The sequence below is a fragment of the Salvelinus namaycush genome, chromosome 37 (assembly GCF_016432855.1).
Source record: "Salvelinus namaycush isolate Seneca chromosome 37, SaNama_1.0, whole genome shotgun sequence".
In the NCBI taxonomy this organism is placed as follows: Eukaryota; Metazoa; Chordata; class Actinopteri; order Salmoniformes; family Salmonidae; genus Salvelinus; species Salvelinus namaycush.
The window spans coordinates 17197456-17216804 of record NC_052343.1 but is presented as its reverse complement, the minus strand read 5'-3'; the positions used below and the strand labels follow the sequence as shown (position 1 = coordinate 17216804).

General features: G+C 46.0%; 1 protein-coding gene across 1 annotated transcript; it reads left to right on the top strand.

Annotated features, from left to right (window-relative positions):
- The first annotated feature begins 16198 nt into the window (after nt 1-16198).
- On the top strand, nt 16199-18670 carry LOC120031283 (hairy/enhancer-of-split related with YRPW motif protein 1-like). The gene is made up of 5 exons (XM_038976963.1): nt 16199-16419; nt 16647-16722; nt 16845-16928; nt 17081-17162; nt 17318-18670. Exons 1-5 carry the CDS (start codon nt 16331-16333, stop codon nt 17938-17940), a joined length of 954 nt encoding a protein of 317 aa, XP_038832891.1. The 5' UTR covers nt 16199-16330; the 3' UTR covers nt 17941-18670.
- Nucleotides 18671-19349: the final 679 nt, after the last annotated feature.

The following is a 19349-nucleotide window of genomic DNA, read 5'->3' as shown; positions in this document are numbered from 1 at the left end:
GTGTCTGTGTTCTAATAACACAGTGTGATGATATGGGGGGTGTCTGTGTTCTAATAACATAGTGTGATGATATGGGGGGTGTCTCTGTTCTAATAACATAGTGTGATGATATGGGGGGTGTCTGTGTCCTAATAACATAGTGTGATTATATGGGGGGTTTCTGTGTTCTAATAACATAATGTGATGATATGGGGGGTGTCTGTGTTCTAATAACATAGTGTGATGATATGGGGGGTGTCTGTGTTCTAATAACACAGTGTGATGATATGGGGGGTGTCTGTGTTCTAATAACATAGTGTGATGATATGGGGGGTTTCTCTGTTCTAATAACATAGTGTGATGATATGGGGGGTGTCTGTGTTCTAATAATATAGTGTGATGATATGGGGGGTGTCTGTGTTCTAATAACATAGTGTGATGATATGGGGGGTGTCTGTGTTCTAATAACATAGTGTGATGATATGGGGGGTGTCTCTGTTCTAATAATATAGTGTGATGATATGGGGGGTGTCTGTGTTCTAATAACATAGTGTGATGATATGGGGGGTGTCTGTGTCCTAATAACAATTTGATGATATGGGGGGTGTCTGTGTTCTAATAACATAGTGTGACGATATGGGGGGTGTCTGTGTTCTAATAATATAGTGTGATGATATGGGGGGTGTCTCTGTTCTAATAACATAGTGTGATGATATGGGGGGTGTCTCTGTTCTAATAACATGTGTGATGATTATCCCATTGGAGGTAACAACGACAGACTGGTGAATTGCCATGACAACAAGCCACCACACCTTATCCCTGCATTTCAGAGCCAATCTCCTTAACATTGAATGGCAGTGTTGGATTGGAAGGATTGGCACTAGACATAGTAGTAAGGTGTTTAGTATTCATTTATTATTAATGGTACAACATGTTGTGATGCCACGCTTTCATAGAGGGGAAGTGCATGTGTGTGTGTGGTGTGTGGTGTGTTTGTGTGTGGGTGTGTTTGGTGTGATGTGTGCGTCTGTGTGTGCTTGGGTGTGTGTGTCTTGCCTGTTGCTGGTCGTGGTTGACTGTGGTCCTACGTAAACAGGAGGCAATTGGGCAAAATCCCAAAAGCATTGGCTGTCTGGTGTACTGTGTGTAACTACATTATCTCTCTCACTCTCTCTCTGTATTCACCATCAGGCTGTCTGGTGTACTGTATATAACTACATTAGCTCTCTCTCTGTATTCACCATCAGTGGGTTGGCTGTCTGGTGTATTGTATATAACTACATTAACTCTCTCTCTGTATTCACCATCAGTGGGTTGGCTGTCTGGTGTATTGTAAATACATTAACTATCTCTCTCTCTCTCTCTCTCTCTCTCTCTCTGTATTCACCATCAGTGGGTTGGCTGTCTGGTGTATTGTATGTAAGTACATTAACAGATGGTGAAATTGGGATTAAAAAAGAGAGGGAGTAAGGAAGAAATAATGAGAAAGGAAAAAGAAAGGAGGAAAAGAGAGAATAAGTAGGGTGTCACAGAGAATGAGAGAGACAGAGATAGATAGAGAGAGAAGGAAGAGAGACAGAGAGAAGGAAGAGAGAAAGAGAGAGACAGAGATAGATAGAGAGAGACAGAGAGAGAGAGGAAGAGAGACAGAGAGAAGGAAGAGAGAGAGAGAGAGATAGAGATAGAGAGAGAAGGAAGAGAGAGAGAGAGAGAGACAGAGAGAGACTGATACCCCTATCAGATCACAGCAAAATCACAGTCTACTTGAACAGAGCAATACTCAATCATGAGGCATCAAAGCCAAAGGAACTGAATAATATTAAGAAATGCTATAGATGGAAGGAATGTATTGTGGAAACCTACGAAAAAACAATTAGGCAACAACAAATTCAATCCCTTTTAGACAACTGTAACGTCCTGACCAGAGTTCTTATGTGTTTTGCTTGTTTAGTGTTGGTCAGGACGTGAACTGGGTGGGAATTCTATGTTGTGTGTCTAGTTCGTCTGTTTCCTGTCTCTGTGTTTGTGTTCTGCACCAGATAGGACTGTCTCGGCTTTCACGTTTTGTTATTTTGTTATTTGTTAATGTTCACCGTGTATCGTCTGATTAAATATGTTGAACACTAACTGCGCTGCCTTTTGGTCCTCTCCTTCATCCCAGGAAGAAAGCCGTTACAGAACCACCCACCAAACCCGGACCAAGCAGCGTGGAGACGGGCAGCAGCGACAGCAGCAGTGGTACAAGGAGGAATGGACATGGGAGGAGATTCTAGACGGAGAAGGACCCTGGGCAGAGCCAGAGGAGTGTCGCCGTCCCAAAGCGGAGCTGGAGGCATCAAAAGCGGAGAGGCGGCATTATGAGGCACTAGCAAGGCAGAGCGGCTGGAAGCCCGAGAGGCTCACCCAAAAATTTCTTGGGGGGGGGTGGCTAAAGGGGAGTGTGGCGAAGTCAGGTAGGAGACCTGCACCAACTTCCCGGGCTTACCGTGGAGAGCGAGAGTACGGGCAGACACCGTGTTGTGCGGAAGAGCGCACGGAGTCTCCTGTACGTGTGCTTAGCCCGGTGCGGGTTATTCCACCTCCCCGCACTAGCCGGGCTAGAGTGAGCATTGAGCCAAGTGCCATGAAGCCGGCTCAACATATCTGGCCTCCAGTACGTCTCCTCGGGCCGGTGTACATGGCACCAGCCTTACAAATGGTGTCCCCGGTTCGCCAGCATAGCCCAGTGCAGGCTATTCCACCTCGCCGCACTGGCAGGGCTACGGGGACCATTCAACCAGGTAAGGTTGGGCAGGCTCAGTGCTCAAGGGAGCCAGTACGCCTGCACGGTCCGGTATATCCGGCGCCACCTTCCCGCCCCAGCACAGTACCTCCAGTTCCGGCACCACGCACCAAGCCTCCTGTGCGTCTCCAGAGCCTTGTACGCACTGTTCCTTCTCCCCGCACTCGCCCTGAGGTGCGTGTCTCCAGTCCGGTACCACCAGTTCCGGCACCACGCACCAGGTCTACTGTGCGCCTCAGCAGGTCAGAGTCGGCCATCTGCCCAACGCCGCCTGCACTGCTCGTCTGCCCAGCGCCGTCTGAGCTGCCTGCCTGCCCAGCACCATCTGAGCCATCCGTCTGCCCAGCGCCGTCTGAGCCATCTGTCTGCCCAGCGCCGTCTGAGCCATCTGTCTGCCCAGCGCCGTCTGAGCCATCCGTCTGCCCAGCGCCGTCTGAGCCATCTGTCTGCCCAGCGCCATCTGAGCCGTCCGTCTGCCACGAGCCATTAGAGCCGCCCGTCTGTCCCGAGCCATTAGAGCCGTCCGTCAGTCAGGAGCCGCTAGAGCCGTCCGTCAGTCAGGAGCTGCCAGAGCCGCCAGCCAGTCAGGAGCTGCCAGAGCTGCCTTCCAGTCATGAGCTGCACTCCAGTCATGAGCTGCCCTCCAGTCATGAGCTGCCTTCCAGTCATGAGCTGCCCTACAGTCATGAGCTGCCCTCCAGTCATGAGCTGCCCTACAGTCATGAGCTGCCCTCCAGTCATGAGCTGCCCTCCAGTCATGAGCTGCCCTCCAGTCATGAGCTGCCCTCCAGTCATGAGCTGCCCTCCAGTCATGAGCTGCCACTCAGTCCGGAGCTGCCACTCAGTCCGGAGCTGCCACTCAGTCCGGAGCTGCCATTAGTCCAGAGCTACCTCTCTGTCCTGAGCTACCTCTCTGTCCTGAGCTACCTCTCTGTCCTGAGCTACCTCCTAAATCACGTGGGGGCCTTGGGGAGGATTCTTAGGCCAAGGTCGTGGGCGAGGGTCGCCACTCAAAGGACGCTAAGGAGGGGGACAAAGACAGTGGTGGAGTGGTGTCCTCGTCCTGCGCCGGAGCCGCCACCGCGGACAGATGCCCACCCAGACCCTCCTCTTGAGTTTTAGGGGTGCGTTCGGAGTCCGCACCTCAGGAGGGGGGTACTGTAACGTCCTGACCAGAGTTCTTATGTGTTTTGCTTGTTTAGTGTTGGTCAGGACGTGAACTGGGTGGGAATTCTATGTTGTGTGTCTAGTTCGTCTGTTTCCTGTCTCTGTGTTTGTGTTCTGCACCAGATAGGACTGTCTCGGCTTTCACGTTTTGTTATTTTGTTATTTGTTAATGTTCACCGTGTATCATCTGATTAAATATGTTGAACACTAACTGCGCTGCCTTTTGGTCCTCTCCTTCATCCCAGGAAGAAAGCCGTTACAACAACTTCCTGGACAAAACGTTCCACTGTAATAGTGAAGGTGTAAACTTGGCAGTAGAAAATCTAAACAGTATATTTGACCTCAGCTTCCCTATCAAATCAAACAACAATGACAAATGGTTTGATGAAGAATTCAAACACCTAAGAAAGAAATTGAGAAACCTATCCAACCAAAAACATAGAGACCCAGAAAACCTCAGTCTACGCCTTCACTATGGTGAATCCCTAAAACAATACAGAAATACACGACGGAAAAAGAAGGAACAGCACGTCAGAAATCATCTCAATGTAATTGAATAATCCATAGACTGAAACCACTTCTGGGAAAATTGAAAAACACTAAACAAACAACACGAAGAGTTATCTATCCAAAATGGAGATGTATGGAACAAACAGCAAAAATATAAACATGATCAAATACAAATCTTAGACACACACACACACACAGTAGTCTGTCTGAGAGGAGGCATTACCTGTTGAAAAAGACCAAAATCTATCCACTCTTGTTTGTTTTTTCTAAGAGATGATGTCTTTAGGGGGTTGTGTTTATTCTTTCATTGTTTTGTTTAATTTTTTCTATTTATAAAGACTACCTGTCACGCTCGTCTGAATGAATGGACCAAGGCGCAGCGTACTTAGAGTTCCACATGTTTAATAAATATGAAACTCACCAAAAACAATACAGAAGAAAACGAAACGTGACGTTCTGGGCTGCTCACAGGCAGCTACACAAAAACAAGATCCCTCAAAGCACAATGGGGAAATGGCTGCCTAAATATGATCCAAATTCAGAGACAACGATAAACAGCTGCCTCTGATTGGGAACCATACCAGGCCAACATAGAACTAGACAACCTAGATAGGAACACCCCCTAGTCACACCCCGACCAAACCAAAATAGAGAGTAAAAAAGGCTCTCTATGGTCAGGGCATGACACTACCAAAACCCAATGGATTCTCCAATTACATTGAATTAACTACAGGACAAAATACAAACCTCCAACCCAAAAGGTCTGTGGTGTTGATGGTCTCAATGAAATGATAAAATATACAGACAACAAATTCCAATTGGCTCGTACTTAAACTTTTAAACATCATCCTTAGCTCTGGCATCTTCCCCAATATTTGGAACCAAGGACTGATCACCCCAATACACAAAAGTGGAGACAAATTTGACCCCAATAACTACCGTGGGGTATACATCAACAGCAACCTTGGGGAAATCCTCTGCATTATCACTAACAGCAGACTCGTACATTTCCTCAGTGAAAACAATGTACTGATGTAACGTTTGTCGTCGGAATGAGACCATGGTGCAGCGTGGTAGGCGTACATTCTTCTTTAATTTAAATGTACACCAAAAAACAATACGACCAAACAGCTTCGTCGTGCAAACTACATGCACTCAAAACAAAGACAAGATCCCACACTGAAGGAGGGAAAAAGGGCTGCCTAAGTATGATTCCCAATCAGAGACAACGATAGACAGCTGCCTCTGATTGGGAACCACACTCGGCCAAAAACAAAGAAATAGAAAACATAGAAATAAATAAACTAGAATGCCCACCCTAGTCACACCCTGGCCTTTCCAAAATAGAGAATAAAAACCTCTCTATGGCCTGGGCATGACAACTGAGCAAATGTCAAATTGGCTTTTTACCAAATTACTGTACGACAGACCACGTATTCACCCTGCACACTCTAATTGACAAACAAACCAAAACAAAGGCAAAGTCTACTCATGCTTTGTTGATTTCAAAAAAGTCTTTGACTCAATTTGGCATGAGGGTCTGATATAGAAATTGATGGAAAGTGGTGTTGGGGGAAAAACATACGACATTATAAAATCCATGTACACAAACAACAGGTGTGTGGTTAAAATTGGCAAAAAACACATTTCTTTCCACAGGGCTGGGGGGTGAGACAGGGATGCAGCTCAAGCCCTACCCTCTTCAACATATATATCAACAAATTGGCGAGGGCACTAGAACATTCTGCAGCACCTGGCCTCATCCTAATAGAATCTGAAGTCAAATGCTTACTGTTTGCTGATGATCTGGTGCTTCTGTCACCAACCAAGGAGGGCCTACAGCAGCACCTAGATCTTCTGCACAGATTCTGTCAGACCTGGGCCCTGACAGTAAATCTCAGAAAGACCAAAATAATGGTGTTCCAAAAAAGGTCCAGGACCATGTCGTAGCTGAATCAGAATTAGTTAGGTAACATATATAAATAAGATGTTTTATTTATCTTTATGCTTGTCATTAGAATGTCTTCTTTTGGACTATACTGTTGACTGTTGCATTTTCTTTCTCTCTAGGGAAAAGTCGCTTGGGGCCCAGAGAGGGGAGGAGAATGGCAGTGTCTGGAACCATTGTATTACCCCATTGATGTGTTGAACTTATCTTTCATGGTATATGACCTAGAGAATCACTCCCCTTTCTGAGCTTGTCCAGGAGGGGGTGTATTTGAGATGGGAGTATCTAGAATTGACAATTGATATATGCCATTGGATGAGGTAATGTTTTGGTCCTAAGTGGTACCAAGAACGAGATTAGAACCTCGGTTAAAGAGACCAAACTGAACGATAATTTATAGCTAATGCTATAAATTATGGGATACTCCTCTTTCAAGTAAAAGGTTCTTTGTGAACTGTTCCTAAGATCTGTGTTTCATCATGTGAGTTGAGAGGGGTGTGTCTTGGCTATAAATGATACTAAGAATTGTTTTGTAGGGACTCTCAGAGAATTCATTTATAGACACTGAATTGATCTGAGAGTCAAAAAGGGCTATGGTGAAGCTCATATATAATTAAAGATAGACTTTATAATATAACTCTGACTTGTGTGTGGTTTGCTCTCTCATCATTGAGTAATACAGGAAATGACCACGACAACCACAAATACATATTCCATCTTGACACCGTTGCCTAGAGCACACAAAAAACTAAACATACCTCGGCCTAAACATCAGCCCCACTGGTAACTTCCACAACGCTGTGAACGATCTGAGAGACAAGGCAAGAAGAGCCTTCGATGCCATCAAAAGGAACATAAAATTCGACATACCAATTAGGATCTGGCTAAAAATGTTTGATTCAGTTATAGAACCCATTGCCCTTTAAGGTTGTGAGGTCTGGGGTCCGCTCACCAACCAAGAATTCACAAAATGGGACAAACACCAAATTGAGACTCTGCATGCAGAATTCTGCAAAAATATCCTCAGTGTACAACGTAAAACACCAAATAATGCATGCAGAACAGAATTAGGCCGATACCCGCTAATTAGCAAAATCCAGAAAAGAGACGTTAAATTCTACAACCACTTAAAAGGAAGCGATTCCCAAACCTTCCATAACAAAGCCATCACCTACAGAGAGATGAACCTGGAGAAGAGTCCCCTAAGCAAGCTGGTCTTGGGGCTCTGTTCACAAACACAAACAGACCCCACAGATCCCAAGGACAGCAACACAATTAGACCCAACCAAATCATGAGAAAACATGCCAATAAAGCCCCTTAAATTGAAATTGAAATTGAAATTGAGAGAGAGGGAGAGAGAGACAGAGAGCGATAGAAAGACAGACAGAGAGAGAGAGAGAGAGAGAGAGAGAGAGAGAGAGAGAGAGAGAGAGAGAGAGAGAGAGAGAGAGAGAAAGGGGCTGTACTAACACCAAAAGGCTTTCTGCAAGCCGCTGAAAGTTTGAATGCAGTAGAAAGTAATGGGGCTGGCAGGGCGGAATCAATTGTTAGCCACAACAGATTTTCCCACAGGTCTGAGGCTGCCAGCTAGCACTGTGCTTCCACTGGGAAAGGAAGACTTTACTGCAGCAAAGGCAGCTGACATGTAGCAGGTCCAGTCTCTCTCACTCTATAGTAACAGGTCCAGTCTCACTCTATAGCAACAGGTCCTGTCTCTTTCTGTCTCCAGTCTCTCTCTGTATAGTAGCAGGTCCAGTCTCTCTCTCTATATAGTAGCAGGTCCAGTCTCTCTCTATAGTAGCAGGTCCAGTCTCTCTCTATATAGTAGCAGGTCCAGTCTCTCTCTATACAGTAGCAGGTCCAGTCTCTCTCTATACAGTAGCAGGTCCAGTCTCTCTCTCTATAGTAGCAGGTCCAGTCTCTCTCTATATAGTAGCAGGTCCAGTCTCTCTCTATATAGTAGCAGGTCCAGTCTCTCTCTATATAGTAGCAGGTCCAGTCGCTCTCTATACAGTAGCAGATCCAGTCTCTCTCTATATATTAGCAGGTCCAGTCTCTCTCTATATAGTAGCAGGTCCAGTCTCTCTCTATTTAGTAGCAGGTCCAGTCTCTCTCTATATAGTAGCAGGTCCAGTCTCTCTCTATATAGTAGCAGGTCCAGTCTCTCTCTATACAGTAGCGGGTCCAGTCTCTCTCTATATAGTAGCAGGTCCAGTCTCTCTCTATATAGTAGCAGTTCCAGTCTCTCTCTATAGTAGCAGCAGGTCCAGTCTCTCTATATAGCATCAGGTCCAGCCTCTTACTTTGTGATCTTAGCCAGCCAGAGTTACGTTTCACTCCAGTTTTTGTTTTTGCCACTTTCCCATTGATATGCAAACATAGTTTTTCAGGAATGTAGGTCGGGGGACAATGTGTGGCCTCAAAAGCTGTTTGCTCTTTGGTCCTCATTTCCGTGGTGAGGACTTCACGTGCTGTCTCCTGTTGTGCTGGTTTGGGAACCAGTCTTTAGGGCTGCCTTGCCTGCCTTCCAACCATTGTGTCATTGCTTAAGGCTGGATTCTGGTAGTAGGTGTGTCGGATTACTGTGTGCCTGCTTATGGTGTGATCTGAACTCTGTTACAGGGGAGATATGGCAGTAGGTTTGGAAGAATGCACCAAGTCTACCAAACATACATATTGTGTTGCCAATACTTTGTGTTTAAAATATATATTTTTTATTTTGGGTTAATGGTTTGAATAGTTTATGAAAACTTTCTTTGAAGATTCTAGAATTCAAGAGAAGGTTAGTGTTTAATTTAAAGGCACCCTATTTGCTAAATGCCCTGTGAGCCCTGGTCCAAGGTAGTGCACTATATGTAGGGTTTAGGGACTAGGATGCCATTTAGGACGCGTCCATGTGATGTCACTGGTGTGTAACCTGAGGAGCTGTCGTCAAATCAAAACAAACCTTTGACCAAACAGAGGAACACGGAAGTGAACACATCCTCCTTTACAAGACTTCACCTGCCCAGAAACCACGCATACTACAATGAATGGATGACTTTACAAGGTTTCACCTGTCCAGAAACCACGCATACTACAATGAATGGATGACTTTACAAGGTTTCACCTGTCCAGAAACCACGCATACTACAATGAAGGTATGACTTTACAAGGCTTCACCTGTCCAGAAACCACGCATACTACAATGAATGGATGACTTTATAAGGCTTCACCTGCCCAGAAACCACACATACTACAATGAATGGATGACTTTACAAGGTTTCACCTGTCCAGAAACCACGCATACTACAATGAATGGATGACTTTACAAGGCTTCACCTGTCCAGAAACCACGCATACTACAATGAATGGATGACTTTACAAGGTTTCACCTGTCCAGAAACCACGCATACTACAATGAATGGATGACTTTACAAGGTTTCACCTGTCCAGAAACCACGCATACTACAATGAATGGATGACTTTACAAGGTTTCACCTGTCCAGAAACCACGCATACTACAATGAATGGATGACTTTACAAGGTTTCACCTGTCCAGAAACCACGCATACTACAATGAATGGATGACTTTATAAGGCCTTATCTGTCAAAATACCACCACAGACTTAAATGAATTGATGCTTTTACAGGGTCTTATCTGTCCAAATACAACCACAGACTTAAATTAATGGATGTTTTTACAAAGCCTTATCTGTCCAAATACCACCACAGACTAAAATTAATGGATGCTTTTACAAGGCCTTATCTGTCCAAATACAACCAAAGACTAGAATGAATGGATGCTTTTACAAGGCCTTATCTGTCCAAATACAACCACAGACTAAAATGAATGGATGCTTTTACAAGGCCTTATCTGTCGAAATACCACCGCAGACTAAAATTAATGGATGCTTTTACAAGGCCTTATCTGTCCAAATACCACCGCAGACTAAAATTAATGGATGCTTTTACAAGGCCTTATCTGTCCAAATACCACCGCAGACTAAAATTAATGGATGCTTTTACAAGGCCTTATCTGTCCAAATACCACCGCAGACTAAAATGAATGGATGCTTTTACAAGGCCTTATCTGTCGAAATACCACCACAGACTAAAATGAATGGATGCCAACAAAGGTAGGAAGGTGAACAGTGAGAAGGAAGGTGTATTTTGGTCTGATGACTGGTAGGAATGGGTCTGGTCTGGTCCTGGTATAGAAACTGACTGACTGGGCGACCGGCCGACACACGTTATATTATAGACCCCTGGTGGATCAGAGTACAGACTGACTGACTGCTTGACTGACTGGGTACTGACTACCTGACTGGGTACTGACTGACTGACTGACTGACTGACTGACTACCTGCCTGGGTGACTGACTGACTGGGTACTGACTGACTGACTGACTATCTGCCTGGGTGACTGACTGACTGGGTACTGACTGACTGACTGACTGACTACCTGCCTGGGTGACTGACTGACTGGGTACTGACTGACTGACTGACTGACTGACTGCCTGCCTGGGTGTAAACTGGAACCAGTGGGAGGGAGACAGGAAGCTGTGGCCCACAGGATAACATTGTTGTACTGAGGGTGTCTGGGGGGACACAGGCAGGTTAGGAGCACCATGGGTAGCGCCGAGATGCATGTCTAAAGTTCTGTCCCAAATAACACCCTATTCCCTATATAGTGCTCTACTTTGACCAGAGACCTCATCAAAAGTAGTGCACTACATAGGAAATAGGGTGTTATTTGGGACACACACTAAGTCTCTGGAGTCACTATGTGGTATATTGTGTGGCATTTATTTACTCTTTTAAATGTCTTTGTCTATTTAGGATTCTAATTATTACATTAAATGAGAACTTTGAATTATTGATTTACTAATGTGTTCTCTTACACTAGTAGGTTAAGAATGATGATCAAGAAATAAATCCTTACCATGCAGTCAGTCAACACTCACACACACACACACACACACACACACACACACACACACACACACACACACACACACACACACACACACACACACACACACACACACACACACACACACACACACACACACACACACACACACAAATTCAGCAGAGACCTCTCCTTATGCCTAACTCTCAGAAACCAGCTTTCACAGTGCTCACACACGTGTCTCGACATATCAGACACACCCTTATTCTCTTGCAGTTGTTGCATGACAGATAAGATGATAAGTCTTGATGGTGTGCACACAGGACGCAGGAGGCCTGTGAGTGCTGTTGCTGCCGACAGACTCCACAGTCGACACAGTAAATCAACCCTGGGGAGGTTCCTGTGAGACTTACCTGCTGTGTGTGTGTGTGTGTGTGTGTGTGTGTGTGTGTGTGTGTGTGTGTGTGTGTGTGTGTGTGTGTGTGTGTGTGTGTGTGTGTGTGTGTGTGTGTGTGTGTGTGTGTGTGTGTGTCACACTCAGCCAGCCAGAGAGGGCCTGTAGACGGGTGGGATAACGCTCACCGGGACCCGCTCACACGGAGATTGAGTTACCGCGGAATTAGCTCAGGGCTGTGGGAAGCAGCACCTCCTGAACACACACACACTCATTGAGACACACACACACACACACACACACACACAAACAGTCACTAAGGGAAACCTGAGGGAAGACTGAAGAATGCAGCTGGGCACACGCCAGTTCTCTAACAAATGCTTTCTGATAGCTTTTAACTTCCTGGCTCTGCCTTGAGAAGCAGTATGAGGCTCATGGTCCATGGGATTCTTGGATTAGTTCATTATAATAGTTCTGGTGCCATATTTATAGTTCTTTACAGTAAGGTCAAAATATTACAATCATGTAAAATAAAGACGAAGCAAACGAACTAAGGGAAAATTATTGCAAATCAGAAGACATAATTGTTCCAATGCCATGAGGGCAAACATCCAAGTATCCAGAAGAGATATGAGGGTTGAAATAGGTTTGCTGGGGAAAGTAACACAATTGGTTTGCTGGGGAAAGCAACATAATAGGTTTGCTGGGGAAAGTAACAATTGGTTTGCTGGGAAAAGCAACATGATAGGTTTGCTGGGAAAAGTAACAATTGGTTTGCTGGGAAAAGCAACATGATAGGTTTGCTGGGGAAAGTAACAATTGGTTTGCTGGGAAAAGCAACATAATTGGTTTGCTGGGGAAAGCCACATAATTGGTTTGCTGTTGAAAGTAACAATTGGTTTGCTGGGAAAGCAACATAATAGGTTTGCTGGGGAAAGCAACATAATAGGTTTGCTGGGGAAAGTACCATAATAGGTTTGCTGGGGAAAGTACCATAATAGGTTTGCTGGGGAAAGTAACATAATTGGTTTGCTGGGGAAAGTAGCATAATTGGTTTGCTGGGGAAAGTAACATAAATGGTTTGCTGGGGAAAGCAACATAATAGGTTTGCTGGGGAAAGTAACATAATTGGTTTGCTGGGGAAAGTAACATAATTAGTTTGCTGGGGAAAGTAACATAACTGTGTGTAATGAACAAAAATAATTCAGTACCAATACAGAAGGCCTTGACAGTAGTCAGTGTGAGGAGAACGGTTTGTGTCTGGGTAATGGAAACCATCTGACCACCAGTCTTGGCTAGTCTGTGTCCCAAATGGCACCCTAAAGTGTATATAGTGCACTACTTTTGACCAGGGTCGTGCAAAAGTGGTGCACTATATATGGAATAGGGTGCCATTTGTTACGATTACATAGTGTTGATGTAGCAGCACCACCGTAGAGCCTGATTAGTGCTAACAGCTCCATAAACAGAGTTGGAGCGACGCCTCCAAAATCCACTGAAGCTCAGGGAAAAGTCACAGAGGGGCCATGTACGGCTTCTGTCTGGGGTCAAGGTAAAGCAAGTGGTTATCGTTGATCTGGCTGAGTTGTTAGGTCTGTGGACTGTTCTGCCAAACGCCTGTCAGAACTCCCTAAGCATTCTGGAATATAGAGAGAATAACACAGGGAGGCTGTCCAGGGAGGCTGTCCAGGGAGGCTGTCCAGGGAGGCCGTCCAGGAGTCCGTCCAGGGAGGCCGTCCAGGAGTCCGTCCAGGAGGCCGTTCAGGGAGGCTGTCCAGGGAGGCTGTCCAGGGAGGCTGTCCAGGGAGGCTGTCCAGGGAGTCTGTCCAGGGAGACTGTCCAGGGAGACTGTCCAGGGAAGCCGTTCAGGGAGACCGTCCAGGAAGACAGTCCAGGGGAGGCTGTCTAGGGAGACTGTCCAGGGTGGCAGGCCAGGGAGGCTGTCCAGGGAGACTGTCCAGGGAGGCTGTCCAGGGAGACTGTCCAGGGAGACTGTCCAGGGAAGCCGTTCAGGGAGACCGTCCAGGGAGACTGTCCAGCAGGGAGAATGTCCAGCAGGGAGTCTGTCTAGCAGGGAGACTGTCCAGCAGGGAGACTGTCCAGCAGGGAGACTGTCCAGCAGGGAGACTGTCATGCAGGGAGAATGTCCAGGGTGACTGTCCAGCAGGGAGAATGTCCAGCAGGGAGACTGTCATGCAGGGAGAATGTCCAGCAGGGAGAATGTCCAGCAGGGAGAATGTCCAGGGTGACTGTCCAGCAGGGAGACTGTCCAGCAGGGAGACTGTCCAGCAGGGAGACTGTACAGCAGGGAAACTGTACAGCAGGGAGACTGTACAGCAGGGAGACTGTCCAGCAGGGAGACTGTACAGCAGGGAGACTGTACAGCAGGGAGACTGTATAGCAGGGAGACTGTACAGGGGAGCAGGAAGGGATATGACTGTTTTACACCGCTGCATTACACACACATGTCAAGCTCTATAATTTGGCCAGTGTGGAAATGTAAGTATTTGGTGCAGTTGGTCAGGACTTGATGGGAGTGTGTGTGTGTGTGTGTGTATGTGTATGTGTATGTGTGTGTGTGTGTGTGTGTGTGTGTGTGTGTGTGTGTGTGTGTGTGTGTGTGGTGTGTGGTGTGTGGTGTGTGGTGTGTGGGGTGTGTGGTGTGTGGTGTGTGGTGTGTGGTGTGTGGTGTGTGGTGTGTGTGTGTGTGCGTGCGTGCGTGCGTGCGTGCGTGCAGTTGCTCCTTGGAATCAACTCCAAGTGCCAACAAGTTAACAACTGAGCTGATGGACAGGCCAGGGAAACAGGTGCTCTCCTCCAAGGTGCTGCTGGGAACAGAACAGAGACAGACAGGGGAGAGACCTGCTCCAAGGTGCTGCTGGGAACAGAACAGAGACAGACAGGGCAGAGACCTGCTCCAAGGTGCTGCTGGAAACAGAACAGAGACAGACAGGGGAGAGACCTGCTCCAAGGTGCTGCTGGGAACATAACAGAGACAGACAGGGGAGAACCCTGCTCCAAGGTGCTGCTGGGAACAGAACAGAGACAGACAGGGGAGAGACATGCTCCAAGGTGCTGCTGGGAACAGAACAGAGACAGACAGGGCAGAGACATGCTCCAAGGTGCTGCTGGGAACAGAACAGAGACAGACAGGGGAGAGACCTGCTCCAAGGTGCTGCTGGGAACAGAACAGAGACAGACAGGGGAGAGACCTGCTCCAAGGTGCTGCTGGGAACAGAACAGAGACCGACAGGGGAGAGACCTGCTCCAAGGTGCTGCTAGGAACAGAACAGAGACAGACAGGGGAGAGACATGCTCCAAGGTGCTGCTGGGAACAGAACAGAGACAGATAGGGGAGAGACCTGCTCCAAGGTGCTGCTGGGAACAGAACAGAGACAGACAACTGTTGATTCAACTCTGGAGAAACATCTAGTTTTGCCCATGGTAAAGATCTGTCAGTGTCATGCTTTTCTTTCTCCAATTACTGGCTGAATGTTTCCCAGGTGAGGGTGCCATTCAGGCTCCTTGAGCCAGTCAATTCACCTGGTTGCTCTTCAGAACAGGGAACTTCCTAGAAGTGCTTGGCAACTGAAGCAACAAGAGCCACTGGGGCCTCCAGTCCGATCAATGCTGCTGTTGACCCACACAGCTGACAGCATACAATGAACAACACACTCTGCCTAATGGCCCATGAGTCCTGTTACACACCAGTGAAGAAGGCGAGAGCTCTTGGGCTAATGGTTCCTGTGGCCCCTGACTGGGAGCTCAACAGGGGGGCTGAGGACTGACTGACAGGCTGGCTGCCTGGGAGTCTTGGTTTGAGCCCCAAGTGGCACCCCTATAGGGATCTGGTCAACAGTAGTGCATTTTATGGAGAATAGCGTGCTATTTGGGACACATCCTTGAGGAGGTTAAAACGATTTATTGAGTGGTGATTGAAAATATATTCTGTGGGTTGTCTTAAAGCTGCAATATGTAACTTTTTGGGCGACTTGACCAAATTCACATAGAAAATGGAGTTATAGATATGTCATTCTTGTTGAAAGCAAGTCTAAGAAGCGTTAGATCTGTTCTATGTGTGCTATTGCTATGCTTCCCGTTCTTACGTTTCCAATTGGCTCATTCATCTCCCCTCCTCTCCTTGTAACTATTCTCCAGGTCATTGCTGTAAATGAGAACCTGTTCTCAGTAAATTTACATTGTAAAATAAGGGTACAAAAAAAATTATGAAATAAAATAAAACATTTGTTTTTTTGCGTAAACTGAAATTAGGCGAACTATTAGAATTTTAGTGACCAGGAAATTGCGGAGCGATTTCTGCCTAGTGCATATTTAACTAATGTTAGGCCTACATTTGGAGTCTACAGATTATATTTGTATCACCCATACTGGCATCCAGAGAGGCCCCGCCCTCATTGAGCAAAAACAACAAAACATGTCACTCAAACGTCAGCTTGGTTTTAATAGGCTTAGTACTTTTAGAGCCCGCCTATTCCCCACCCCTCTCATTTTAAGCTACATGGTCTGAAAATAATACCCTGAGAACAAGGCTTGACTTTAAACAGTTGCGCGGACACGTCGCTTTCACAGGATTTGCGGAGTTCACATTGAGGGACAATCTATACTGAATATTGCTACTTGGGATTCTGGAGCAAAATGAGACGAAATCACAATTACAGCTGTTCGTCTGATAGCGAACTTGATGACAATATAGAAGTGGAGAAGGACAGTGGTGACGAAAATGTGTATGTTGAAAATTCAGTTATGAAGAATAGGAAATCTTTTTTTAAATGAGAAAATCAATTTATTTGTAATTCTGATATAAGCCTAGTGTGTATTTTTTTGTGGTAGGCTAATCTAAATCACGCATCTCTACACATTGTATCTCTTGAAAAACAGGCTATGCGTGACAGAAGCCTATCGTCACCAATATGTTATTGAAACTAAATGAAAATTACTTTGATTATTTCAGAAACCTTGACTCTCCGCATGACTTGATGTCACCCCCGAAAACCACTCAAACTCAAGCCAGAAAACGACGCAGAGGAGTGAGTATTACATTTCACTTGCGTAATTACGCACCAAATATTGCCATTATTAAGGTTCACCATCACCTTGATATGCTGTCGGAGACCCCAAAAATCATATTATACCTCGCTCTCATCCACAGATTATTGAGAAACGGCGACGTGACCGAATCAACAACAGCCTGACTGATCTCAGAAGACTTGTACCAAGTGCGTTTGAGAAGCAGGTAGGCTACAGTACAATTGTATATACCATACAGACCTATTGGAATTAGAGTATATTCATCTCAGTAGTCAACTTCCGCCTTTTCTACATCTTTGGTTAGGACTGTTATTTTACCAGTAACACAATCTAATCGAATGTTGCCTTTTGTCACAGGGATCGTCAAAATTGGAAAAAGCTGAAATTTTGCAGATTACTGTGGATCATTTGAAGATGATACATGCTGCCAGCGGACAAGGTGAGTCAATACCAAAACAATACAAAGATTTGATTTATGATGAAAGCCTGTAAAAAATATGTTGTGATAGGGAAACTTCTAGAAAAACTTCTGCATATTTGTAGGGAACTAGTAGTAGTTCCTGTTCCTGACCCTCTGCCTCCCTCTCCTGGTAGGGTATTTTGAAGCCCACGCCCGGGCCAAGGACTACCGCAGCCTGGGCTTCAGGGAGTGTCTGTCAGAGACGGCCCGTTACCTAAGCATCATGGAGGGCTGGAATAGTGTCGACCCACTCCGCGTACGCCTGGTCTCCCACCTCAACAACTACGCCTCTCAGAGAGACATCCACACTGTATTGACTGGACACCCTGGACAACTAGCCTGGGGCTCCGCTTTGAGGACTCCCTCCGCCCACCTGCAACTCCCCCTCCTCTTACCACTCCCCCAGGGACGGACACTAGCCCCCCACAGTACCAGCAGCCCACCCTCCTCCTGCTCCATCTTCTCCTCCATGTCATCCCCCTGTTCTACTGATACCTCAGTGACCTCCAGACTCAGTGTGACGGCCCCCTCAGAGGCACTCAGGGTGCCCCCCAATGACAATCTACCCCTGGGGCTGGCCCTGCCAGTCTCAGCCTCCAAGCTCTCCCAACCACCACCCCTCCTCTCCTCCCTGTCTGCCTTCTCCTTCAGTACTTTTCCCCTAGTGTCCCCAGCAGCCCTCAACTCAGCAGGCTCCTCCACAGCCCTGAGAAATCAGCCTTACAGGCCCTGGGGGACAGAGATCGGGGCCTTCTGAACTCTTGTGATCAGGACGGAATGCAACAGCTAAAATCCCCACCTCCCGCTAACCTGCCTCCCGCCAATCAGCCTCCCGCCAACACTCCACAAACCCAGCAGGAGTACCTGGCTGTCTCATCTGTTTTTCCCCTCTGGCAATGAGGGGGATGGGGTGAGGCTAATGCCACCTCCCTTTGTCAGTACTGCTATATAAAGGAACATAGATAACATAGTGTTCTATCCTATATGTTGTTATCATGAGTAATTAATGTTAAATGTTGTTGTGAGCCCAGGTATGGCCTCCAAGGTAAGAAAGGACTGACTATTGTTTCATGATCACTAACTGATTTCATTTAGTTTATTATCAGAGTGCACTAAGAGAAGGATTTTGGGGTATTTGTAGGTCAAATACAATATTGTAAAAAATATAACTCCTGCATCTTTGAAAGAGAATGAAGACATCTGCAACATAGCATAAATAGAGTTACACATGAACTGGATCTGCTAACACTTTAGTTATGTCTATATGGGATTGTCGAACATGCTTTATGTAGAAAGCAACGTTGAAAAAACCTAGTTTTGTAATATTTTTGTACCAATAAACTGAGTTTGTAAGAAGATACATGTTTTTTTGATCAATGCTCAGGATTCATGTGTTTTACCTACAGTATGAGTTGTTGTGGGGCTTAGAGTATGTTGTCCACTTCCCACATCACTTCAAATAAACTCAAATCATTTATCAGTTTCAACTGCGTTTTGTCCTTGGTTTTAGGTGAATGAAGGAGTTGCATACAGATGTAGGATCTTCATTTGATCACTCTTCTGTTGCTGAGCATCATCCTACACAGCAGGAAATGCAAACTTGTAGTGTATTTGAGTTTTAAAAAGACTTCTAAAGTGTGTAATTTCCACATTGAAATGTCAGACTTGATTTGCCCAACAGAAAAAGGTATCAACCCCTACAAAATAGTCCATTCATTATAATCCACATAATAGTTCACATTTTCTGTTGCTGCAGGATTATTTTCCTGTTGTAACAAACTGGCTCAAATTAAGATCCTACATCTGCATGTACTATATGTTTTATATATGAGCAAAGTGGTAGCTAACAGTAATATAGCAGAGAGACTTACTGGCTGACTAGCTGGCTGGCTGACTGGCTGACTGGTTGTAATCTCTCATGGACAGACGCAAGATTTTGGTTCTGGGTTGACGAGATTAGGGTTGGTCGAGACACAGTCTCCCAAATTCGTTTTAGCGCCATTGTTGCCTCCGTGAATACCCAGGAAGTGTTTAAAAGGAAATCCTTGAGGAACTCATCAATGCCCCTTGACCCCACTCATATGGACTGGCCTGGTCTGACCCCACTAATATAGTCTGGTCTGACCCCACTAATATGGTCTGGTCTGGGCAGGAGACTATAGTGGG

Coding starts and splice junctions, on each gene's coding strand:
- LOC120031283 (XM_038976963.1), top strand. CDS start 16,331: ATGAGACGAAATCACAATTACAGCTGTTCGTCTGATAGCGAACTTGAT. Junction 16,420..16,646: donor GACAGTGGTGACGAAAATGT/GTATGTTGAAAA, acceptor TGATTATTTCAG/AAACCTTGACTCTCCGCATG. Junction 16,929..17,080: donor CAAGTGCGTTTGAGAAGCAG/GTAGGCTACAGT, acceptor CTTTTGTCACAG/GGATCGTCAAAATTGGAAAA.